This window comes from Lissotriton vulgaris, unplaced genomic scaffold, assembly GCF_964263255.1.
Source record: "Lissotriton vulgaris unplaced genomic scaffold, aLisVul1.2 SCAFFOLD_1504, whole genome shotgun sequence".
In the NCBI taxonomy this organism is placed as follows: Eukaryota; Metazoa; Chordata; class Amphibia; order Caudata; family Salamandridae; genus Lissotriton; species Lissotriton vulgaris.
In genome coordinates this window covers 450,048-477,018 of record NW_028242284.1, presented here as the reverse complement: position 1 = coordinate 477,018, position 26,971 = coordinate 450,048, and the positions used below count along the sequence as shown (strand labels likewise).

The following is a 26,971-nucleotide window of genomic DNA, read 5'->3' as shown; positions in this document are numbered from 1 at the left end:
GTTTGCAGCCATTTATATTTAACCAGTTTTGGAACAACATCAGTGCACCACAGTCGTCCGCTTCATCAGGGTATGAGATTAATGTGATCAATGCAAAGCTGCTCCAGGACACACCCACGGACCCTTCGCCTGCCACTCCTGCAAGTTCGCCTGCATCAAGACCCACACCAAACCCACTAACTCCAAACACAGCTCCGACTCTAACAACCTGAAGTGCATCCTGCTAAACACCCGCTCGGTCCACAGACACGCCACTGAACTCTGGTACCTACTCGACACTGCATCACCGGACGTCGCATTCCTCACAGAAACCTGGATGAACACCTCATCAGCGCTCGACATCGCCATAGCCATCCCGGACGCTTACAAGATCATCCGAAAAGACCGCACCAACCAAACAGGAGGAGGCATCGCCATCGTCCATAAGAACACCGTCCGAATCACGACCAGCTCCGACGATAACCTCGCTACTGCCGAACACCTCCACTTCCAGATCCACATCGACCCCAGGACCACACTTAGAGGCACCCTCATCTATGACCACCAGGAACCCTCACACAATTCAACGAAGACATCACTGACTTCATCAGCCCACATGCCCTCAAATCCGAGAACTACATCCTACTGGGAGACCTCAACTTCCACCTGGAAAAGAAAAACGACAGCAACACCACCACCCTTCTGGACAACCTGGCCAATCTCGGACTCAAACAACTTGTTGACACCCCCACCCACCTTGCCGGACACACGCTCGACCCTATCTTCACCTCCAGCAAGCACATCTCCTTTGATCACACCACAGCTCTCCATTGGACGGACCACAGCTGCGTTCACTTCAACTACAAAAAGACCTTGACCCACAACCCCCCACAACTTGTTCCTCGAAGAAATTGGAACAAAATCACCACCGACCAACTCTTCACATCGCTTAACCAAAACCCTCCTGCCATATCATCGGATCCAAACCAAGCTGCCACCAAACTCACACAATGGATCACCCACAGCGCTGACGAACTAGCACCCTGGTTCAACGATGACCTTAAGAAATCCAAGAAGCTATGCCGTACTCTCGAGAAAACCTGGAGAAAAAACCCATCCACTAACAACCTGTCCACCTTCAAGGCCGCCACCCGCAAACACCACCAATTGATCCGATCCACCAAGGAATCAGCATTCAAGGATCGACTCGACAACAGCGCCCACAACAGCAAGGAACTATTCAACATCGTCAAAGAATTTACCAACCCCACCGCCGGCTTAAACGACATTACTCCCTCCCAAAACCTCTGCGACTCGTTTTCTTCTTTCTTCCACAACAAAATCGCCGACATACATAACAGCTTTGAAAACCTGTCCAAAGAACAGTCCACTCCACCCACCTCCGAACCAAAACCGCACTCTAACAACCTTAGCGCCTGGAACCCAATCACCACTGAAGACATCATCCGCCTGATGAACTCCATCCACTCAGGATCGCCACCCGACCCATGTCCCCACCACATTTTCCACAAAGCAGGCTCCATCATCGCACCCAATCTCCGTGGTGTCATCAACTGCTCCTTCAACTCCGCTACCTTCCCAGAAAGCTGGAAACATGCCGAACTTAGCGCCCTTCTGAAGAAACCCACAGCAGACCCCTCTGAACTTAAGAACTACCGCCCCATCTCACTCTTCCCATTCCCTGCCAAAGTTATTGAGAAAGTCGTCAATAGTCAGCTCGCCGCCTTCCTTGAATCCAACAATTCCCTCGACACCTCACAGTCCGGCTTCCGATCAAACACAGCACCGAAACCGCCCTCATCGCAGATACAGACGACATCCGAACGCTACTGGACAACGGAGAAACAGTTGCCCTCATCCTACTTGACCTCTCGGCCGCCTTCGACACAGTCTCTCATAGCACCCTCATACAACGCCTCAGCAACGTCGGCATACAAGGAAAAGCTTTGGACTGGATCATCTTGTTCCTCGCCGGGAGAACCCAGAGAGTCCGCCTCCCCCCATTCAAATCAGAGGCGACCGAAGTCATCTGCGGAGTACCACAAGGATCATCACTCAGTCCCACCCTCTTCAACATCTACATGAGTCCCCTCGCACCCATCGCGCGACAACACAACCTCAACATCATCTCCTACGCTGACGACACCCAGCTGATCCTCTCCCTCACCAAAGACCCTAACACCGCCAAAAACAATCTACACGATGGCATGAAAGAAGTAGCCGAACGGATGAAGAACAGCCGCCTAAAACTAAACTCGGACAAAACGGAAGTCCCCATCCTAGGATCATCCCCCTCTGCCTGGGACGACTCATGGTGGCCACCGGCCCTGGGTACAGCACCCATACCACAGACCACGCACGTAACCTGGGCTTCATCCTAGACTCCTCCCTCTCGATAACCAGACAAGTCAACGCCGTCTCATCCTCATGCTTCAACGTACTTCGCATGCTCAAAAAAATCTTCAGTTGGATCCCCACTGAAACAAGAAAGACTGTCACCCACGCACTGGTCACTAGCCGACTGGACTATGGAAACACCCTCTACGCCGGAACCACAGCCAAACTACAGAAAAAACTCCAACGCATCCAAAACGCATCAGCCAGACTCATATTGGACACCCCTCATCAAGCTCACATTACCGGTCACCTGAAAGACCTCCACTGGCTTCCCGTCAACAAGAGAATAACGTTCCGTCTCCTCACCTACGCACACAAGGCCCTCTACAACCTAGGACCCGAATGCCTCAACACACGACTGTCCTTCTACACACCCACCCGCCAACTACGATCCTCCAATCAAGCCCTCACCGCAATTCCACGCATCCACAGATCCACCATGGGAGGAAGATCCTTCTCCTACTTAGCGGCCAAAACCTGGAATTCTCTCCCCACTCACCTCCGCCTTACACAGAACCACATTTCCTTCAGAAAGCAACTTAAAACCTGGCTATTCGATAAGTAATGCACACACCCTCCCCCAAGCACCTTGAGACCCTCTGGGTGAGTAGTGCGCTATACAAATTCCTGAACTTGAACTTGAACTTGAATGTGTCCACTTGCAAGCATACATTTGCCATTTGCTCCCTGCATTTAAACTACTGACTGCGCTGTGCAAAAACAAGGCTTTTAGCCACAATTCTTTCTGTCAACAGGTAGAGGCAAGTTGGTTCTAGGCCACTGAATACTTAATACATAGATACTTTGGACCTCATTTACGAGGCCCACAGTGGCACTGTTGCCCCGCTTTAGCATCACTTTTTTGATTCTCCAGTGGCGCAATGTGCCGCAGCATGTTTGCAAGGCCACGCAAAGCCACTTTGCGTGGCTTTTCACGGCCTTGTAAATATGTGCCCCTTTCATGCAGAACACTGCGTGAAAGGGGCGTTCTATAGGTGTTGCTGTGGGTGTTACCATGGAATCTGAAGCATTCCCAGATTGACAAGGAATCTTCTGCAGCACACATATAAAGAGGGAAACACCTCTCGTGATTGTTTTTGTGCTGGAAGGTTCCTTCCTGTACAAAACCAATCGCCGATACAAAGCAGACACCCTTGCATCATGGTACAAGGGGCCTGCGATGGCGAATGGCAGCCCATTGTGCTTCTGTCCAGGGGAAAGGGACAGGAATGCACTGTATCTCATAGATAAGGTGCATTTCTGTCCTTTTTTTTTTACATAGGGCAGCGCAGCATGATTCCTTGTGGCACTGTCCTTCACCAAAACCTCGTGAATGAGCACCTTTGTGTTCAGAAAACTAGCTAATTCCAGCAACTCCTACCAAATCCAACCAACCATCACACAGCAAGACTAAGGGGTCAATAAAGCGCACTGTCAGCCTAAATCCACATCAGTCACCCTGCCAATCTCTCTGGACATTATGGAGGTCATTCCGATCTCGGATGTTGACCCTCCAGCCCACAAAATGAGTGACAGTCTTTGCCTCCACTGCCTGGCAGTGGACTTCCTGTAATATAATGAGATCCCAGCTTGCCAGGCAGGGATGTCACTTTCTTTTGCGCATCCACCTGTCTGCTTGTTGCCTGGAAGTCCAAGCAGGTTCTATGTTGTTTTGGCTACACTCTCCAAACATTTTCCTTTTTCAATAACAACCGCCTGAAACATAGAAGCCATTTGCTTAGTCTCCTATTTGTGATTTCTAGAGATTTCCCAGCTCAAACCGAAAAATGTATGTAAGGAAGGGCTGCCCTAAATATATAATTGTATGTTGCCCTGCGGACCCAGGGTGGACGGGCTGCTGATCAAAAGTGTCTAACCATGGAACCATGCCCCTTTGTCTCAGAAATGTCTTTAAAATGTTGGGGGCTCTGAGATATGTCCTCTTGGGTCTCCCTAACCCCCACACCTATCCCTTATGGTCCAATAGAGGCAAAGCAATTACCTTAGTATTGGGAGAGACAAAACAGCTTATTCTCACTAAATGGGGTTCAGACGTGATACCTACACACTTAGACGGGCTACATAAAATACGAGACATAATGGGGATGGAAAAGCTTGGCTATGCTCTGACTCCCCCTCTTCGCCAAGATGTGGCAACCCTGCCTCAAATACTTATCTGGTGAATTCCGTGAACAGTCCTGTCCCGATACCTTTGGATACTACACTTAACCTCAGCAGCCGCACCTGATGAACACTGGATCATCTGGGCTCATGTCCATAGGACTCAACATCAGGGTGCACCTCCTCCATGTTTTGACCCTCTTATATTTCACTCTCTGCTACCCTAATCCTCTTATCTATCCTCCCTTGATGCATGTTCACATTGCCTAGTATTCAAGTCACCACCGGCCAGTGGATGTAGGTGGGTAGTTCTGTGTCACTTGACTTTATAAAATGTTTAAAATAGATCTAAATCCTATAAATGTTGGGGGCCTTGGGCCAAATGTATATTGGTGGCCCCTGTTCAGACAGCTTTAAGTTTATGATGCAATTGCAGCTCTTTCATGCCCTCCTTGGTCAGGTCAGAGATAGTGCACAAGCACACTGGTCCAAATTCTAAATGTGTTTCCATCTAATATTCAGGGAATGTAATGTGTGTTTTCAATTGTGTAATGCAGCAGCAGCTCGCTAATGGTATTACAAATAATCTCTGTGACGCCCCTCCCATCACTTATATGTGATGACCTGTAACCATCTAAAAGAAACTTTTTATGGCTGCTGCTTGGTGGTAAAAAGCACAAACACAACATTACCCTGAACAATTTCTGTAATAAACTCCCGCAGATGGGGCATATCAAAAATACATTAAAGGAAAACGGTTGGGTCCCTGGGCAAGTGCCCACCTTGACCATGCCTTAAAACATTTCTGCTTTGCCTAACTCTAAATGAACCACAGGTTTGGTGGGCTCACTGATTTACAGCAGCTGTTATATCTATGCTGAGCACGTACCAGAGCGAGTGAGCCTTCAGAAATGGTGCTCTCCTCACACAGGCATGTTGCAGGACACTCCCTAAGTGTATGGCTGGGTGTCCTATCAGCCTGCTCCTAGAGATACAGACAATTGTGACGGGATGTCCTCGCACACCACCAGGTGACCTGCTCTCATCAACCTTATGGAGAGCGTGAGGAGTCCTATGATGAAGCACAACATCTGGTGGTTTGTGAGGACATCCCTCCACATTTTTGTGTATGTCTCGGAGCAGGCTGGTATAACATAAATATATTGCATAATGTGACAGATTAGAATAATTAATTTAAAAAATCACTCGGTAGATTTTTTTATGTGCACCAGGTTCCCGTTTGAATTCCAGCTCACCCTTGAGGCCCCACGGCCTCTGGTTCCCTGCCGTGGATAATCTCCATGGTATTGTGATTTGATGGGTGTCCGAGCAGCCTAGTCTGGTCCGGCCTTTCTGCAGCCTGTGAGGAGTATCCAACAGGGAGGCAGCAGCAAGACTGCAGGGTGCTAAATGAGATGCAAGATGTGAACATTGGGGTTCTTCCTTGCATGCTCAGTCAGCTCTCTCTGTTAGAAGAGCAAGGCATGGTGAACCATTAAGAACTGCCCTTTCCAAGGCAGTGGACGCTTCAGGAATTTCTGCTGGAGATTTCCAATCCAAGATGAAATCGAGTATTTTTCTGTGATGTCAGTTCCTGCTCGAATGCCTATGTTGGAAGCATTCATGAGTGAAGGATGTGCTGCAATCCTTTTGTTGTGTTTATCTGCCCCTTGCTATTATGTTTGCCACAGATTCGTTTTGCTTCATGCCGCCTGAGCTACCCTTGCATCTTCTACTGGATGGCCTTGCATAACTCTTTCCTGACGATAGGGAGAAGTTGGTGCCTTGCTTATCTATGTCCGCATAATGATCACCTTTCATCAAGAGCTACAACATTGCTAAGGAGGTTTTTATTCGCCTTTTGTGGCCTTTTCCTTCTAACTTCGACCCTCTTCTGAGACACTTGTCCCTCCGTACGCCCTCTTCTCACATTTGATTCCACCTCTCTTTCCTCTTCTCAACTCTCCTCTCTCTTTTTTCTGTTTCTTCTTTTGTCCTCTAACCCTATCTGCCTTTCCTTTAACCTCTAGGCCAAGGAATCCTGCGGGAGCCACCAGGTTGTGAGGATGCCCTTTCTGTGTGAATGTGCCATGCCCTCAGGGCACCGCCAGGTGTGCTTGTCATGCACCAGTGCTCCATTTAGGGCTGGAAGCCCAATGTGACGTACCCGTTGCCCGCCATGCCCTCTCTGTAGCCATGGGCTCTCCCAGCACCTCCTTAGACAGAGGGGCTCCCACTCCACCAAACCCTAAATGAGGCTGCATGTGTTACTGGTCTACTGCAGGCATAATGTTAACCAGACCAGCCCTCCCCAGTAACTGGCTAATGCATCCTGTGTACAGACCAGAGACCCCAGGTTAAGCAACTGCAAGAAGGCACCACAGTGCTATAATATAGATAGTTATGTAATTCAGTAAACATAACACACCACAAGGATTCGTGATGAGATCAAATGCATTTTATTTGGCCAATGTTTCAATACAACGCATCACTAAACAAAACTTTGAACAGGCATCTTTTCTTTAAGAAACCAAAATTACAGCAACATACCACGACTCCAAAAATGATACCCTACCATACAAATGCTAGACATGTAACATAACATAACATTGATTTTTTTCCCAACAGGTAACTCTTAGAACTCCCTCTTGCACCTGTCACCATTGTGGGACTGCACACGAGGACCTCGTTTTGTGCCCCTGTCTACACTCGTTCAATTACTGTCGCTGTGCACATTCACATTTCTATGTCACATTTTCTTTCTGACCAAAGTGTTTCACAATGTGTGTCAAACAACCAATTAGGCACTTTTCCTTAGAATCAATGTATATGCACAAGTAAGTGATTGATTGCAGAGATAGTGTTGAAATAAAGCTACCCGGCTATAGAAGTGGAGAAAGGATGGTGACAGGCAGTCAAAGCAGCCTGACACTCCCAACCCCTTCCTACCACCCTTGCTTTGGATACCAAATTCAGAAGAATCACATGAATGAAGAAATGATTTAAATGCTGATCTGGTGCTGCAAATAAAAATCAAACCTTGTGAATTCCTCTAATGGGGTTAGGGTTAAGGAGATGACAAAAGGAAGTACAGGGAAAAAGTAAGCCAAAATGCTAGCATCAATTTTCACATAAAGAAATAATTGCTTTTAAGAACGAAACTTTAGGCCACGTGGGCGCTTATTTACAAGCCCCTTGCGCCGCTGGTGTGTCACTTTTTTCCATATTAAGGGGCTTATTTACAAGCCCGTTGCGCTGCCGGTATGTGACTTTTTTCCATATTAAAAGGGATGCATTGGTGGCGCAAAGGCTTGTAAATAGGCCCCATGGACTTGAAAACCAGCTCTCCCTCCTACTGCGCCTTCCTTCCGCGATTGTCTGCTCCCCCATGTCCAAACTCACCACCAACGCACAATAACAGCCTGGACCTACATAAAGCGCTCCAAGGCTCTGACGTTAGATTTGCATTATACAAATCAGAAAGATGATTTTAATTTTATAAGATGTATGCTGAACATTCTATACAATTCTGCATTCAATTGAAAACACTGTACATAAGAAAAACTGTACTTTTTTGTGCTTGACACAATTAGGTCCGAACTAGGCCTTGACTCTATTTTGTTTCCAGTGGCAGCCATAATGTTTGTTTTCATTCTTTTGTTCACTGCACATAATTAAAATGTGCACAATTGAAAATGGTCTGAATGGCAGGATGCACTCGGTGAACCACGGAGGAACCGTTATGCTACTTTCAAGGCTCTTCCTGCCAGTAGCTATTCACTTCCATTGTTTTGTTGCTAGTTTGTGCTGTCACATCCGCAGACATTAGGTCTGAATAGCGCACATCAATATTCAAGTTAGGCGCTAGTGTTAGAATGGTGCCATTGAATCATTCTGAATGGCCACATCATTGTTACATTTGATCACCTTAGGCTGACTTTCAGATTTCCATTGATTTCCATTGTACAATAGGCTATAAAATGATGCATGTTTGAAGGTGAGACAGTTTTGTCTTCTGACTCCCCGACTTTAGAGACAGAACCCATGTTAGTTCATCTTATGCTTTGGACGTAGAATATGTTAGCCTGACCGCTTCTCATTTACTGCTGTATTTGACTGAGCCTTATGCTAAATTCCCTGTCCTGTTTATAATGCATTTGAATTGAATTCTACTTTTTGCCTTCTGTATTACAACTTGAATTATTTTAATAAACATTAATGGTTTTCATGTAACTTCTTACTCTAGAGGATATAGGGCTAGATGTATTAACATTAAGAATACCAATTTCCTAACTGCGATTCTCTCCGAACTGAAATTAGGAAATTTTTATTTCTAATGTATCAAGCTGTTTGGAGTTTCATTAGCAAATCCCAGTGGGTCAAAAATAGACCTACTTCATGCATGCTAATAGGGTAGATTGCAATTTGCAGCCCACTAGGAATCACAGTCATTACAGCAATGGTGGCCCATTGGTCAGCGGACCACCATGTCTGAGTTTGCTTTTCGATAAAGCAATCTTTTTTTTTTATAAATGCCGCCCGTTTTCCTTCAAGCAAAAAGAGAATATTAAACTTTGCAGGTCAATTTTTTAAGACTAGGCAGGGGACCGTGGGACCACTGACTGCTCTTTTAAAAGATTTTTATTTACATTTAAAAAGGGGAAGGCGTCCTTTGGCGCCCCTTTCCCCTTTGCAAATGGGTTACCACCAGTTTTAAACTCCTGGTAATGTATTGCTGTTTTGGGACTGGAATTCGGTCTCAAAACAGTAATACATACCATTCACATTAGATATTTGGAAGGGACACCCTAAACACGCCCCTTCCAAATACTGAATCACAAATGCAATATGCGATTCAGTAACAAGTTACCCAATTGCATTTGCCTTTTGTAGATTTAAAAAGCATTTTAAGGATCACAAACGGCCCGATTCAAGAAAAATGCTTTGTTCATCTGGCCTTTATTTCCTTGAAGTGGTATATATTAAACTTGCATTTGGTGGCTGTCTAGGGACACATTGCCTTATACACATGCTTGAAGTTTAATACTGTCCTAATCCCACATAGCTGCTTTATCAACACAAATATACTTACAAAAATGTACGCCACCCCCCAACCAGAAACAGAACATTACTAGCCCGGTCCACTGGCCACCACAGAGCTATTATAGAAGTAGAAGAGGCCATCCAACAGAGTATAGGGAACAAAGCACCAGGGCCAGATGGGTTGCCAATTGACTTAATTAACCCCTTCCGTGCTTCGAACGTCCAACGGTCGTCGCGTGCACTACCTCGCTGGTGCTGCGCACGACCGTTGGACGTCCAAATCCCGTTAGCGCGATCGAACGTCCGCACTGGGGCGGAATGTTCGACGCGCTAAAGGGGTTAAATGGATCCCAGACCTTTGGGCACCGTTACTTTTCAATATTTTTAATAGTTAAACTCAAGCCACCTTACCCGAAACATGGGCTAAGAGTATTTTAGACCCAATTTTTTAAAAAGGAGACCGGACCCAGCCGAGTAATTACAGACCAATATCATTGATAGATAATACCCTAAAAATATTGGGGAGAGTTCTCTATAATAAAATGTTAACCTGGACAGAAGAAAATGATATTTTAGAGCCATGCCAGCTAGGCTTCCGGAACAAGGTGGGCACAGTCGAACTATGCCTCAATCTTAATTTGGTTATTGGGAAATACACCATTGCACGGAAGTCTCCGTTCTGTCTGGGATTTATGGATTTGTCCACAGCCTTTGACCTTGTCAATAGGTCAAAGCTGTGTATAATCCTTCTGGCAAATGGGCTGGATGAGCGTACCTTTGTAAAGATCTCCAGGCACAGGTGAGGATTAGCATGGGTGGAGAGGTTTTGTGAGTTATTAAAGTAGGAAGGGGGTAAGACAGGGTTGCGGCTTGGCCCCCCTTCTCTTCATTATTTATATTAATGGGTTGAACAGCTCTTTGAAAACTGTAACCCAAGATGTTTCCATAATCAATGGGAAACCTCTCACTTTGCTATTATACGCAGATGATGCGGTCCTCATAGGCCGAACTCCAAATTCTCTGCGTATTTTAGTACAAACTTTCGTACGGTTTATGGATGGCTTGGATCTGTGTGTCAACTTAAAAAAATCTTTTTTAATGTGTTGTGGTCCTGGGAAGCGAGAGATAAGCTCTATCGCAGTGGATAGCCAAAAAGTGACATGTACTCGTTCATTCCCTTATCTTTGGTTGGTCTTTGCTGCGAACGGCTCCTCGAATGAGCATTTAGCCCATTCAAGGAGCAAGTTCTCAAAGTCCACCAATTCAATTCTGGGTCTCCCCCGCCCTAGGACTACTGGAGCCATCTTAGCTATTCAGAAAATCTATAAACTACAGTGCACTCCTGTGGCCACATATGGGGCTGATATTTGGGGTATCGCAAACAGTTCATGCATCCAGCAGGAAGAAAAAAGGTTTTGTAGGAAACTGCTGAGTATCCCAATCTCTACACCACAATATATATATCACAGGGAACTCAATCTTAATTTTATATCTGATTTTATACGTGCCCGACCTGCTCTTTTTTGGCTATCAGTATAGAAGAACTAGGCTGCCTCCCTTACCCGAAAGATTATTAGCGACTGTGTCATGTGTGAGAAAGGGATGGATATCCCTTGGTTGAGTGGAGTGCAACAAAATTTGTGCAGTATCAACAAGGAACATATTTTCTCAGATCCAAGAACAGTTGAAACGGTGTCCAAAAAGGAACTGAGAGATGCCCTCTATTCTTTATACAACAAAGAAAGGATGGATCGAGAATCTACGAAATCTTCTGTCCTTAAATATATGTCCACCGAACAGTATTATCACCCTTTGCATATATATCTCACTTTACCCATGAGCCGCTGGGAAAGGAGCCTATTATTCTGTCTAACAGCTTGAACTGTCAGATTTGCACTGTGCTTTACTCTTGGCTACCACCCCAACCTCAATCATACACCATGTCATTGTGATGGGAGGAGTGGTCAATCAATTATACATTTTTTATTCTTTTGTAAGTATTATATCAAATATTCAAAGTGGCATTTAAACTTTTTTTCAAAAAGAGACAGCCTATTAGTTTGGATGAGGCCTATTTGTGTATAGTAACTCTGGACGATGAAGATTTGATCTTTCGTATAAGCACTTTCATCAGAATTGCTATTAGAGCACGTAAGTCCATGTCTGATCCTTGAGACTCTATTTTGGCATAACTGTAAAATGTTCTAATGTTATATTTTAGTAATTTATCAATTTTTTATCACCAATGAAGTCATTTGTAATCTGTAAATTTAAATAATTAAAAGATTGTGTAATAGTATTGTACATTTTTATACTGTTGTGTGTTCTCAAACTCTCAGATTGTTATTTTGACTTGTTATGATATTGTGCTTTTATGGGTATCAAGGAACCCAAATAAAGTTAAAGAACTGAACTGAACTACTTACAAGTATAAACAATTATTAGCTGTTTGCTTCATTCTTCATCTCCTCCTCCCTGCAGGACTCATCCCTCTCTGTCTTGCTTTGTATGATAACACCTGTGGTGCCATTGACGAGGGCATAGAAGCTCGCATTTGTGCCCTTCAATCCATCTCACCTCCTGAAACCCCTCTGCACTTTACCACTCTAGAGTTGTTTGGCCTACCTGATGAGCTCACACTCTGAGTTGGTTCGAGGCGGCTTAACTTGATCATAAAAGGCAGTCCCTCGGGGCCCCCACAGACCCCTGCTCACCACACATCTATCACAGAGTCTCCACCACCATCGTGCCGGAATTACAGCGCACCATTAACGCCACCTTCAAGACTGGCACTCTCCCAGACGACTGGAAACGCTCAATAGTCAGACCCCTGCTCATGAAGCCCTCAGCAGATCCCACGGACCTCAGAACTACCAGCCATCTCGCTCCTCCCCTTTGCGACAAAAGTCACTGAGAAGACCGTCAACGCAGAACTAACAAGCGTTATTGAAGACAACTCCATCCTCGACCCCTCTCAATCTGGATTCTGCAGCAACCACAGCACCAAGATACCCCCACTCGCTGCCACAGACGACATCCGCTACCTCTTCGACCAAGGCCACACTGCAGCCCTGATCTTACTCGACCTGTCAGCAGCGACACCGTCTACCACCGCACACCGCCGCCAGACTACACAACACCGGCATACAGGGAACCACCCTTGACTGGAACCACTCGTTCCTCACCGGAAGAACCCAAAGGATCAGACTGTCACCTTCCTGTCCGAACACACTGAATTTAACAGCAGAGTACCCCAGGGATCATCGATCAGCCCAACCCTCTTCAAAATCTACAGGACCCTCCCCCCCCTCGCCGCCATCATCATTCAGCACGGCCTCAGCAAAGTATCCTACGCCGACAAAACCCAGCTCATCCTCTCCCTCACCAAGGACCCCCACCATCACCAGACTCAACTTCCAGGAAGGAATGCAGGACGTCGCATCCTGGACTAGCAACAGCTGCCTTAAGCTCAACTCGTAGAAGACAGAAGTCCTCGTCCTCTGAACCATCCCATCAGCATGGAACAACACCTGGTGGCGCACTGCCCTCAGCAGCCCTCCAACCCCTACGGACCACGCCAGATACCTTGGCTTCACACTCGACTTCTCCCTCTCCCTGAACTGACAGGTCAACGCTGTGGCTTCTAGCTGATTCAACACCCTCCGCATCCTCCGAAAGACTTTCAAATGGATCCCCCCCGATTCAAGGAAGACAGTCACCCACGCACTCATACCCAGCAGGCTCGACTACGAAAATGCTTCTGCGCCGGCATCAAAAAGTCTGCACTCCGCAAACTCCAGACGATACAGAACACTGCCACCAGACTCGTCCTTGGCATCCCTCAACATGAGCACATCAGCCAACACCTACCGAACCTCCACTGGTTTCCCATTGAGAAGAGAGTCAATACAACTCCATCTCCTCCCTTGCTTATCACACTCTTCTTCAATCGCCCCACTTGTGACCTAGGAGCTCCTGATCCCTCCTTTTCCTCAGGGTCCCACAAAACACATTTACCAGCACTGATCACCTTGGCCACTTAAGACTCCGTACCACCCCTGGGAAAGATAGAAAGGTCCTGTGTACCAAGTACGCACTCCGCGGATTTGGACTTATAAGCGCTTAGCTATCACTTGTGATCACAGTCTGATATCAAATATCAACGTTGCTTTGACTCTTCCCAGTCAATGATGACTGCTATGAGACAGCTAATGCCATGCCCCATCAGCCCTTCTTTCATGTGGTCATCTTCCTTTTGTGTTTTCAAGTGGCTCAATTACCAGTACACCTATTCTGCCCAGTCTGGTGACTGATAATTGAGCCACTGGGAAGCACAAACGGACGATAAATACAGAGCAAAATGGAACCTTGGGACACAAGTTCAGGTAAAACACTGCTACCAATTACAGAAAGGTTTTAAGTACCATAACCAAGCTAGATATCGAAAAATACTCACTTTTATGCCTTCTACATAAGTGCTAGCTGGATCACCATTGGTCTACCAGAGCATTACACCAGCCAGCATATAATTATAAAACTAACAAGGATGGGCAGGAGAAGCCCCATCAAGACCCCAAGGCCCCCAGCTGATTAATATTAGGCAAAGAGTCCAAATGCCAGCACTCCTACTGTTATTCACCACATATACAAGTTCACACAGGTTTGTACTGTAGGTTTTAGGACCCACCTACCTGGAGCGCCCATCTGGAGTAGTGAACTTACATCTTACTGATTGAGGTCAGGTCTTGTTCGTGTACTTGCCTGGCATTCCAGGACTTCTGGGGACTCACACAGTACCCCCCTGAGGGTGACACATGACTCATGTGTCCTGTGACAGTCTGCCTGGTGCAGATCTCCCGACCCCTGTCCACCTGACAGTGCGCGAAGATCCTCCAGGATAGAAGTGGTGTCACCATGGTCACTCCTGGGAGACTCAGCCCTTCTGGCTGGCCCCTGACCCACTGGTTCTCCCACTGGGGACTCCTTCCCCCTCTCACCACTCAGTCTGGACTTCTGTACCCTCCCAACTGGAGTGGCACTGCCAGACTCCAGAATTGATGGAGGCCTGGTTACAGGCACTCCCCGTTCACCAGACACTAGGAGATCCTCCTCAAATGGCCTACTAGCACCCTCTAGGCCTCCAACCTGGTGTTCCCTTAAGGAACCCTCCAGGCCATGAGACTGGGTTTTGGGCACCTTGGGACACGCAGTCCCACACTCACTCCCTCACCAGAGAGACAGGACGTGAGCCCCTACACCCCTCCCACTACTCTGGGACCTAAGTGTGTTACAATGAACCTCTTCCACCCCACAAGTCTGAAAGATATCTTCGTCACTCCTTTTGGGATCACTCCCTTTTGATTTGGAGAGTGAACTTTGCTCTTATGCCCATGTGTACTCCCCATTCTCCTTCATGTTCTCCCCTCCAGTACCTGCAATCATTTTGTAGGATTTATGTGCAGTGGTGAGATGGACGAGGAGATGAAGCTATAACAACCAGTGACTGTAAAAGGCGATACCTTTACAAAAGGAGTCATACAGCATGAGCTCCTGAAATGGACTATGCACCATTCCTTTTGGAAGGAAAAAAATAACGTTTCATGTGGTCAGTTGTGATCAAATTGGGACTGCTACAGCCAGCAAAATTATCTAAGTATAACATTCAAGCCTAGATGTATGCATAACATCCAAGCACACCATATAGTTATAACAAATCAAGTAATGTCACCACTCAAAATAGTTATTCAGATCCATTGGAAAAGAAACACCAGTCGGCTCCTAGATATTCGCACTGGAAGACAAGACGAGTGCTACCTTGGATGTATCAGGATTCAAGAGAGATTACGCTTAATAGAATGGATCTGAATAACTATTTTGAGTGGTGACATTGGAAGAGGACAGGCACGAATACTGTTGGGGCCACAACTACCATATGAATGAGCGAAATACATAATATACACATCTTCACTACAAGCGCCATCTTTCGCTATTATCTGTTGGGGGACTATAGCATCACATCTGAGAAGAGTGAATAAATAGCCTTGAAAAAGCCCTGCGGGCGAAACGCGCGTCGGCTGATGTTTTTCCTCATATGAACTTTGGATATTAAATACCAGATCTCAACCTAAGAAGATGTGTGTGGATACTCTTTTGAGAAGCTTTGGGTTTTAGAAACTTACTGGATGCTGAGACTTCATGGACTGTTCTAGAAAAACATTGACATTACTTGATTTGTTATAACTATATGGTGTGCTTGGGTGTTATGCATACATATGTTTGACCTAGATTCAATTGAATACTAGGACGGATTGACACTTTGGTGGGTAGGTGTCATACACCTTAGGAGCAGCCTAGCCATAGTTGCTTTCTTCAATCTACCTTTGTCCATATTATAATTGGCTTAACTCTGTGATGTGCGGTTCAAATTAGCAAACCCATTTGCCCTTTTTTGTCATATTCAAGCCTAGATGTTAAGATGGTGTTACCGTAAAAAGATGCTTCAACCTGTTTGTTCTGTAATGAGTTAACAGGCACTATAAGATAGGTATATTAACTGTGGTTGTGTAGACCTAAAGAGCGTCAGTTCTCTCATTAGCATGAATAATAGAGGAAAATTGGTCTGTGTGGGTGCATGTATCTATTCTCACAAGCACGCAGTCGTATTAAATAACGGGTAGTGTGTGTAATATCACTTCTGTCTGTATTCTGGATATTTCACATGGACTATGGCAGAGGTTGCCTATCCATTCCTAGATATTTTCATAAATATCTTTAAGGTATTGCTAAGATATTCACTTGATGGTCCTACAACTGAGTAAATATGCACCAACCCGCCCATCACATCTGAATATGTACCCACGTTAACATTGTGTCTGACAATGTCAATGCGACCCATTTGGGTACCAGAGTATCATTGTCGGATAATCCTCTGACATAAATATCATGTTCAAAATATATTTCACAAAAATATCACCCCATTACAAGTTAATAATGTCAGATTTGCACCAAAAATGCAGTAGTCTGTAAACAAAATTTACGACACAACAGTTATTTCAAGCTATATATGATATCAAAGATAGGAGCCCATGGGAAAACACCATCTACAGTATAAATGACATCAAAGATTGCATCACTGTGACTCTATTTCTTGCTTAATTTTCCCTCACACATTTTGCATTGGCAGGGGTTATAAAAAAGGAGAGATTGTGCTGGGGGCCACAATATCACTAAGATGAATAGGAAGATGTCAAGAGTAACCTTTCAAGAGATCTCCAAAGATGATCGTGAACCAAAACAGGTGAGACAACCTTCAGTTTCTAAACACAGGTGGTGTATTGGGTAGCAAATGTGTGGGTTGTGGGTGTGAGATATGTGTGAAGTGTTTTTGTCTCATGCACTTTGAGGCCTGCTCTTTTTTATTCCATTTTATTGTGTAACTGCACTAATGCATTGACTGGAGGGAGGTAGAACATGAACTACTTGCATGAACAATCATGTCTAGGACCAATGTGGGGTACATATGGTTCTGGGTCTCAAGTAGATTTGTTACCTAGATATCTTCAGTCCATACCTTTCATGTGTGGGTTCGGCTCTTGGTAGGGGGGGATCCTATATATTCTGTTGCGGAAGAGCAGGGCTTGAGCACTTTCCTGTATTCCAAGTGGTCTTGTCGTTGCTGGGATAGAATTCCATAATTTTGCAGTTTGATAAAGAAGGTTCAATTGACGTGCAACTTTCTGTAGGTTGGGACGGACAGCAGGGGTGGCAGTTCAGAAAAAAAAGGTGTCTATTGTACCAAACATGTACGTTTTGCTATAATGAAGGTGGGACCCATGACACAGATTGCCCTGCAGAGTGCCTTGAATGATGACCATCTAGCCATAGATAGGCATTTAAGCACTTGGAGGGTTGGTGTCACGTGGACATGTCAGGGTAGGTGCAGGAGTTGTTTATGGCTACATTTTTAGATTGTCTGAATCTTAGTGACATAGGCTGAAAACGGTGACTTACTTCAATGTGTGGCTATTGCAGGGATGGTGACTTCCAAGCGCCAACAGACCACCATTCCTGTAATCCTATTTCAATAACTCAAACTTTTTGGGAAAGGCAAACCGGTTTCCTTAATGGCACAGGGCTGTGTTGTAAAAAAAAAGTGTACTTTCTTTTTTAAGTTTGAGGGTTGGCATTGGTCCCCTAAAACACTGCCTAGTCTCCAACAAACTTTTTTTAGCATTCACAAAGGGGACGGGTTCAAAAGGGGACCAGTTCTCCTATGTGAATGGGTTAATACAGAATGTCTCTTCCAAATAACAAATAAGTATAGGATCACAAACCTGTTTATCAATTCCTAAAATATATAGATACATTTAAAAAAAGAAATGCCGTGGTTGTAAACTGTAGAGTACTCTGTAAAATACTTCGTACATCTAGCAGCAAGTTATCTCATGGATGCACAATATGCAAAAAAAGATACGTTATGATTTTTTTTCACTGCTGCTGGCTTATTTTTAATGGTTTAGTCAAGACTCAAATTGCAAGCCACTAGCATTATAGGTGTTGATTTGGCATTGTCATGGATGAGACATGTGCACATCTCGCTGGAGCCTGCAGGCTTTATTAACCCCTTCCATGCTTGTGACGGAACCACTCCATCACGAGCCACGGGTGGCGTTTGCTCATGACGGAGTGGTTCGGTCATGCCGCGGCCGCTCTGCCCACGCAGGACTGATTCCCCGCCTGTGCGGGCTAATTAGTGAGTGGGCGGAGTTGTGTCGGAACCACTCCGTCATAAGCACAGCCCGCCCGTGGCTCGTGACGGAGTGCTTCTGTCACAAGCATGGCGGAGCCGCGCGACCCCTCCTCCCCCCAGTACCGCAGCGGAATTACCGCCATGGCCAAGGGGTTAATCTCCTCATATTTGGGTGGAAAAGCACAGCTGCCAAAATGATAGCTTCTAGTCTCCACCTGTGTACACAAATACATATTCCAACACATGTTATGAAATAAAATAATGTAGACTGCTCTGCTTGTTAAAATAGTAATTTAGTTAATTTCTATTCCAGTTTAAAAGCTGCAGTTTTTTCATACTCATGAAATGGATCATTCTATTACTGTCTACTTTAAAGAAAAGAACCATGATTCTTAGATTTACTTTTTGATCCATTAATTTACTATAAGACACCCCAGGGATATTTACAAGAGAAGAGGCGGAGCATGTCGTTGGTCTCCTTAGCTTAACAGCACGTTCCACCACGTCAGAAATGCAGGGCTGCACCTTATTTACAAAAATGTGGCGCAGCCCTGTGTTCCCCCCTACGCTAGCGCTATACTTAGCAGGGTAGCGCCGACGCTGGCGCCCTTGCACCATAGTGCAAGGGTGTCTGCGTGCAGGGGAAGATTGTTTTAGTGGAGGAAGGTGTCCCTTCCTGCAGATAAACAATCTTGAAATGCCGTTTTGTCACTTCATGTGTGCTGCATTAAGTTACAAAATATAATTTTTTTAAAAAGATTGTTTATGTGCAGGAAGGGTCATCTCCCTGAACATAAACAATCCAAGGCGTTTTGCTTTTTCCATGTGTGCTCCAAAAGGCAGCACACATGGAAAAAGAAAAAAAGAGGAGAAATAAAGCATTTCTCCTTGTTTTGCCAAGGTAAGAACAGGTTTTACCTGGTCTTAATGTTGGCGCTGCCTCATATTAACGCTGCCCCTGTATATAGAGGGCAGCATCAAAATCAATGGGTGTTGTGGTGGAACGACCACCGCAACACCCACTATCCACCCCTTTCACGCTAAGCATAGCATGAAAGGGGGCCACGTTGCTTAACACTGCCTTGTAAGTAAGGTGAAGCACCAATGCCACGGGAACGTCACGAAAAGTGATGTACCTGCGGCAATAGGGGCTTGTAAATACACCCCCACGTTTGCAGAGTTTGGGCCTGATTAAGAGTCTGGTGGACAGGGTATGCTGTTGAAACCCTGACGGGGTATCCTGCACGGCAAACCGCCTCATTTTGGGGATGTGCAGACCGTAAGTTTCTGTCAACAGAGTCCCCGTCGGCTCTGCCAAGAGAAAACTTACTCCAACAGCCCAACACTCTATTTAGGGTGGACAGTCTGCTTTATCCATGCATGTCAACACTAGGAAAAATCTATCGGTGAGGGATAAAAAAAAATAATGACCCTGGAGGTCGTTATTCTTTTGTTTTTCTGAAACAAAGTCTCACTTTGACAGCGTTCATTCATAAACGTTTTTCTACATTGAAATGAACCGCCATGTTGACTTTTTCTATATTGAGACAAACCGCCGTGAGGGCAGCTCCATTCATGTACAGATATAAGCACTGCACACACAGTCATCTCCAAATTTGACAGAAGAAGTACTTGTCAGTCCAACTTGAAATCAAACCTTTTTTTCTTGAAGGCTAAAGCCTTAAATTCTTTTTTGCATTATCTCTTACAAGTATAAAGTCTTGAAGAGGAAATTGATGACTATTGCAAACTGTTACCAGTTTTACTTGATGTTGAAATTTACCTCAGTGAACGTGAATATTAATTGGAGAGCTACCATTATAACACGCTTATAGATGTAAAAAGCTATTTTATAAATATTACTGCTATTTAATTATATCTGGCAATTTACCCATTATGTTTTTTATTTTATTTATCACTTACAGACTACGGGTGCTCTTGTCACAGGAGTCAAATCCGCCCCACAATTTCAAGCTGGAAACGGAAGTGCAACAAGAACAGGCAATCCAGATGTTGGTTTCAGTTTGAAGGGGCTCATGGCAGCAAAGAGGCTGACGAAAGAACTGAAGGTATCATGAGCTGATTCTTTCTTTTCTAGCATCATGACTGATATCCATCAATTAATGGGTATCTGAAATTGTATTCTGTACATACATATGAATGATTTGTTCTTAGAGAGCATATGATATCAACCAATCAATGAATCAATAAAACTTCATGTCGGCTTTAAGCCATAAAAGCACAGAAGATAAAAGACAACCAATAAACCATATTAATATATATCATTTAAAAGTGTAATGATGTGAACATTAGGATAGCCCATAACACAAGGTATTGGTGTTCGTCTGTATCTAAGCTCTTCCGTTTGCAGTTGAGTTAGCAGTAAGAGGGTTGACGAACATGACCCTAAATAAATGTTCTGGTAGCTGCATTGTTTTGAGTGGCTTGTGATTAAGGGAGATTAGGTAAATTTTGAAGGCAATTTTACAATAGTAGGCTGCAACATTGAAATGTGATCACATACCTAACCCTCAGTGTTGCTTCTATAGTTGCCTTTCTCTGGATAGGCTCACTGATTTTCAGCTTAATTTGCTTAAAATTTTAATAGGTCCATCCTTTGCTGCCAGGATACCAGCCTTGAAAGGATACTCAATAAAATTAGGAAGATCAACCTGTGTACTCATTATTTTGTGGGATAACCTAAATGCTAAAATAGTTCCTATAATGTGCAAGGAGATAACAGAAACTCAGGTTTTGTCTTGGTGTATTTCAGCTTCTAACTGCAATTTAAAATGCTGCTTCCTTTAGATCATTTTCTTATTGATCATGATTTTAGAGCCTTAGACAGGTGTGTAGCAGTCGCCTTCACTACGTCTCATCTGTTTGGTGCATGGGCCGCGTGGGCTACAAATTGTGCTGAATGCTGGGGTCATTAGGTTCCTCAGGCTGCAGTTTAACTCACCTCTCAAGATATTTACTCTCACCAGCCTAACAACATAATTGACAATGACAATACCTGAAAGGGGTAGCAGAGATGGCGCTAGTGTGAGCACCTTCCTGTCCAGTCGACACGCAGCGCACCGCACATTGGAGCTTCGGCAGTCGGCGGTCGATTAGCTGACCTACAACGCCGTCATCTACAGCAGATGGTTGTGTCCGTGGATGAAACGCCCTGAGCCTCTGTACGGGCTACGTGCAGCTGAACTGTAAAAATCCGGGTCTTTGCTACGATCTGTTTGACCTGCCATACAGTGGGCCTCTCAGCTGCAGCCAGGGAACGCACAGCGGTGTTTGATTGGGTCTGAGCGGGTCTCAAACTGCTTGTAGAATCGGAGAAAGCCATATGAGTGGCGTCGCTGAATTGTAGCGAGTGGAGCATGACCACCCGGGGGCAGAAGATTCTTAAACTGAAAAGAGCCCCGATCCAAGGAGAAAAGGAAAAATAAAAGGCTGAAAAAGCGGACCCCCCCTAAAGGTAAACGGGACCATGAGGCCAATAAGAAAAATATGGGGAAGCCCGGAGGAGCCAGTATGCTGAAAGCGGGTTCCGTGGGAGGCACTGGTTTATCACCCTCTATTTGCAAACATTTCTCGTTAAGGGGCCCTCGATAGCCATGGATTCAAGTACACTAGAAGGGAATGATTTTAATAATCTCAGGGCGCCGAGTCAGGGGGCCCAGAGCAGGGAGTTGTACATCAGAGTGATGCCCTGAATATACAGGTAGCTTTGTGTGATACTGGGATTGAAGGGACTTGTGACATAATGTCTTTGGCATCGATCCCGGAGTCTTCCACCAGCACCTCGGTCATTGCTGCTGCTATTGCTGCTATTGATGGTGCAGGAAAGGACCCTCAGGGCAGCAGGGACAAGGAGGCTAACAATGATATTGAAGAGAACCTTGGTCCTGGTCCCACAGATCCGCAGACCCCGGACCTCCTTGGTGAAAAACTTTGTATCTGATGGGTCTCTGTCTGGCAACAAAAACGAAATCATTAGCTCAAGCAAAAGCAGTATGTTAGAAGATAACACATCCGATCCCACTACGAGAACTATTCAGCAAAAAAAATCTTGAAGCAAAAGCTCAAGTGGGACTATTCAGATTCTCCTAGCTTGTTTCCCCTGGGGGGACCCTCTAATCTTTAGCTTGAGGAGAGCCCACAGTTTACTGTTGGACATCTGCCCGAACCATCCCTGTCCTCTATATTGGACTCTATAAAGCAGTTCCAAGAAGAAGTACGATCTGATAATCTCGCCGCCAAGGGAGCCACCAAAAAACTTCAAGGTGGCATCAGGAAATTAAACAAAATCTGCACAGACATCGGCGACCAGGTCTCAATGATTGAAGCACGGACATAGACTTTGGAATCAGAAATAGCTAATGTAAAATACCAAGGAACATTCCATGTGGCGTTCCTAACTGATCGAATGGCCAAAATAGAGGAGCAAGAAAATAGACACCGGAGGAATGATATGCGGCTACTGGGGATTCGCGAAGGCGTTGAGGGTGATGATCCCTGAGGGTTCATTGTTAGACTTCTCCAAGCTGCCTACCCGCACAGGCCAATTGGAACTGGGACCAAGAAATCAAGAGGGCACATCGCTTTCCTTTTAATCTGAAGCAGCAACGAGATTGCAGTAGCTCTAGGAGTGAGAAACCCAGGGTTTTTTTTTGTTTTTTTGGGGAACTTCCTTTTGAGGCAGCTGGTGTATGACCAGGCCAGGCCGAATTCCCAAAAAGAAGCAGATGGAATCAAATACTTTGCCAAACCTGACTTCTGCCACCCAACCGTGGAGCGCAGATTGAGACTACGGCAATTGATAACTCCTTTCCAGCAGCAAGGCGCCCAAGTATACCTAATGAACCCAGCTAGACTGAAAGTTATATTTGACTGCTCTATCTGGGTAGTTCTGTCGGAATTAAGGACATTGTGGTGAGAAAAAAACTGAATTAATCCGAGACTTCTATTTAGTCCAGTAGAATAAGGCCTGTAGGGGATTCTATAGTTTTTCTTTCACTTTCTTTCTTCCTTTTTTTTTGTTGTGTTCACTGTATATAGGCAGGCTAGACCTGCAGAAATATGCTGATTAACAGTTAAGGCCTCTGTGGTTTGGCGACTGGAACTCACACATGCTCACCATTATTCAGGGTTTCCCTGACTGCTCATTTGTGGGGGGGGTTCTGGGAAGGAAGGTGGGTACGAAATGACTGCAGTGGGGGAAAAAGTGATGTTTCCGTTCAAATCTCTGGGTGGTTTTTTTGGGATGGGACACAGGAAATCCAGCACATACGATAATAAAAAAAAGAGCATGGAGTAAGGAGGAAGGCAGGAGGTACAGGGGAGGAGATGGGGGGTAGTGAGAGGTGTGAAAAGGAGAAAAAAAGAGGAAATATGAATTGCTTAGCTGATGTTAGAAGTATGATCCCTTTATTTTGTCAGATTGTGGCCCAAAAAAAAAAAAAAAAAAAAGATTGGATTATTACGTAGGCTCTAGTTATTCAGGGTAGAAAATGAGCATGTTAACTAAACTCAGAATCATATTGGTAAATATCTGTGGTTTAAATGATTCTACAAAAAGACAAAAAGTTGCAAAGGGTCTGCGCTCACTGGGGGCCGACATTGTCGGCCTCCAGGAGACACATATCAAAGCGGCTCCGAAATATTTGTTGAACTCACTAGGATACAAAGTTATTGGGGCAACTTCACAAGGGGCCAGGGTCAAGGGAGTTCAGATTACAGTCTTGAAGAAAATACAGTTAAAAGTCAATAGAGTAAAATCTGATTCTAGGGAGATGGGTGATTGCAGGATGTTCTCTTCCCCCAAACCTTGTTTTTCAAATTTGCTCTATTTATGGAAGCAATCTAGACAACCCGGGATAATCAAAGGGGTAAATGAGGAGTTAGTACATTGGCCACTCCGTATAATCCTCTGTGGCGATTTAAATCTAAACGTGCCTAGTACTTGGAAATCTGATGAATCTTGGAAGTACAGAGGCAGGAAACCGAAGGTTTTCCAGGCAGTGCTCAATTTGATAAGAACCCATGGCTTAAAGGACGTATGGGCCTATTTAAAACCTGAACAAGATGGTTTGACTTTCTTTTCAGCCCAAAAAACAATACGATAAAGAAGGGTGCTAGGGGATATTCTGAGACCAAGCGCGGACACAACCCCCACTCACTTAACTTATAAACAATACAAGTGTCCACGGGTCTAAGCAACAAGACTACCTCAGTGACATCTAACAATATTTCTTACAAATATAAGACATCAGTAACATCCTTAGGATTTAAGGAAACCCATCAGTCACCACTCGATACCGCCCTTCATCATCTGTGACTCCTTATGATATTATCATAGTGTGGCAAACATGATGATATGGTGGTCCTGATGACAGTGTCCTGCACCAATCCATGTCACACTAGATATACCTCTAGTTGTACTGCTGGTGGAGAGGGATGATGGGGAACAAAATTGCAGTGCACAAAACAGAAATTATAAGAGAAAAGTGGGTTAAAATTGGGTAGATGAGAGAGACTGTATTTTATTATTTTGCTCAAATGCCCAAGATTAAAAACAAAGCAACTTAAGGCAGTTCTAACAAATATCTGCCCAGGTTAGGGTAGTTAGGTCGACATGTTTCAGCAATAATAGTGGACCTTTTGTCCTTGCCTTCCTCAGGACCTTGTGAAATATAATTGCTACTGCAATGTGTGATTAACACAAATGTGAATAAAATGCAAAAGTATCACCTGAATATGAATGGTGTGTATCAATACCCTTCTGCCTGTGGATTATTTGACCACTGGAAAAGATAAAAAGTGTATATGTTACTGATTCATAGATAATCTGTCAGAGAGGTAGAAGCTTGAAGTGTGGGTGTCTCAACAAGTCAACATCACACAGGAGGCAAAAAATGCCATTTATAGACTTATTTTGTCACAAAATATTATATCAAACCATCGTGTCACGTATTTGACATCAATGCGTTGTCACCCCCGCTTACCTGTAATGCAGGGGGATAAAGCCTCACCTCACCTGGCTGCGGGTCCGGGGGAGTAGGAAGCACCGCTCTATAAAAATCAGGGCGAAACAGCACATAAGACGACATCAAATATCCTGCTGTCCCTGATAGATTAAAACAGGTCCAGACGCACAATTCTCACCAGTTGTTATGTCAGAAATTGTGAGGGATAGCTCAAACCATATCCCTTTGTGTGATTTATCACACTTGTTTCATCCTATATATTCAATAGAAGCTGCATGTTCTAACAACCCCCGAGACATCAAGGTCAACATTATAAATGGCAGCCCCTTACGAATGATCAGATAAGTTTGTTAAGTTGTTACAGTTCGGGTTTGTCAAACTATTCATGCTAAGTAGCCACCCGTTCTGTGTTACTGAACAAAGAATTTATGGCTCCAGACTTATAAAGAAACATTCGGGTCTGTCACTGACACATTGTGTCTGGTATACCGGTTAGTAGTAATGGGTATTTGGAAGGGAGCTGAACTAGCGGCATAACGACGTTCTGCTAGATGCGGCATGAAGTTGAAAGCAGCCCGGACCCCGCACCTATGACCCTTCACAATGCCAAGAGCAGGACTAGCGGCATATCGAAGTGCTGCTAAATGCGGTGTGAAATTAAAAGCAGCACAGACCCGGCACCTGTGACCCTTCATAATGCGGAAACAAACTTGCACCCTTAATTTAAAAAATTCAGCGAAAGCCCATATCCCTACTCCTCACCTCTCCGTCGGTACTTCTGGCCAGGTTCCGAGCCGACTGGGGAGGTATCGGGCAGACCACAGGAGTGCGTTTTTATTGCCGCCATCACCTGGGCACCAGTTCCATGTCACGTGTTACGAGCACATGATGCCCTCTAGTGTTCTGGGTAATGTAGTCAGGTCTTTGCACGTTTGGAAATATCACATAGTGATATCAAAGATGTTAGTGCCTGTACTCAAAATTAACATACGCAATATTATTTATCAGGCAACCGTTTTATCATTTGGTAAATGTGATGTATTTAGGAAGATTTTCAATGTTATTACATGCTCAGACGAATATGGATCTAATGATTCTCTTCGAGCTGCGAAAGAGCAGTGTATCAATAATGGACATTTGACGGAGCAAATAGAGATATCACGAGGGACGAGACAGGGGTGTCCTTATTCCCCGTTGCTTCTCACCCTGCATATTGACCATCTTGTTAAAAAAATCTGACTTAATCCTGAAATAACGGCAGAGAGCAGGTTTGGCATGGACACTAAGATCATGGCTTACGCCGATGACCTTGCCGTAGTAACCCCGGAACCCAAGACTGCCATTAAGGCTTTGGAGCAAGAGGCCCATGAGTTTGGAAAGTTATCTGGATACGCCCTCAATAAAACAAAAACACAGATCCTCTTCAATGAAAAAATAAATTGGGTAGACAATAGAGTAGTCCAGAAAGCCGAATACCTAGGGGTTAACATGGTTGCGGACCTAGATTCAATAGTAAAGGAAAATCTTATTCAGTTAGAAGCTGATATTAAGAAGTCTCTCAAAAAAATTAACAACTATAGTAGGGAGATGTAACATCTTAAAAATGACCTTTTTCCCTAAATTACTTTATTTCTTTAGAACAATCCCATTAGAGTTTAATAATAGCATGTTTCAT

At 44.7% G+C, this 26,971-nt stretch overlaps 1 protein-coding gene across 1 annotated transcript in view; it reads left to right on the top strand.

Moving 5' to 3' along the window:
* The window catches only part of LOC147669009 (dynein light chain Tctex-type protein 2B-like), a 215,014-nt gene that overhangs the window by 45,564 nt on the left and 142,479 nt on the right, over nt 1-26,971 (top strand). The window contains exons 2-3 of the mRNA XM_086948288.1: nt 16,745-16,858; nt 20,236-20,379. Coding sequence (XP_086804414.1) covers nt 16,793-16,858; nt 20,236-20,379 — 210 coding nt within the window. The 5' untranslated portion in view covers nt 16,745-16,792. The remainder of the gene's footprint in view (nt 1-16,744; nt 16,859-20,235; nt 20,380-26,971) is intronic.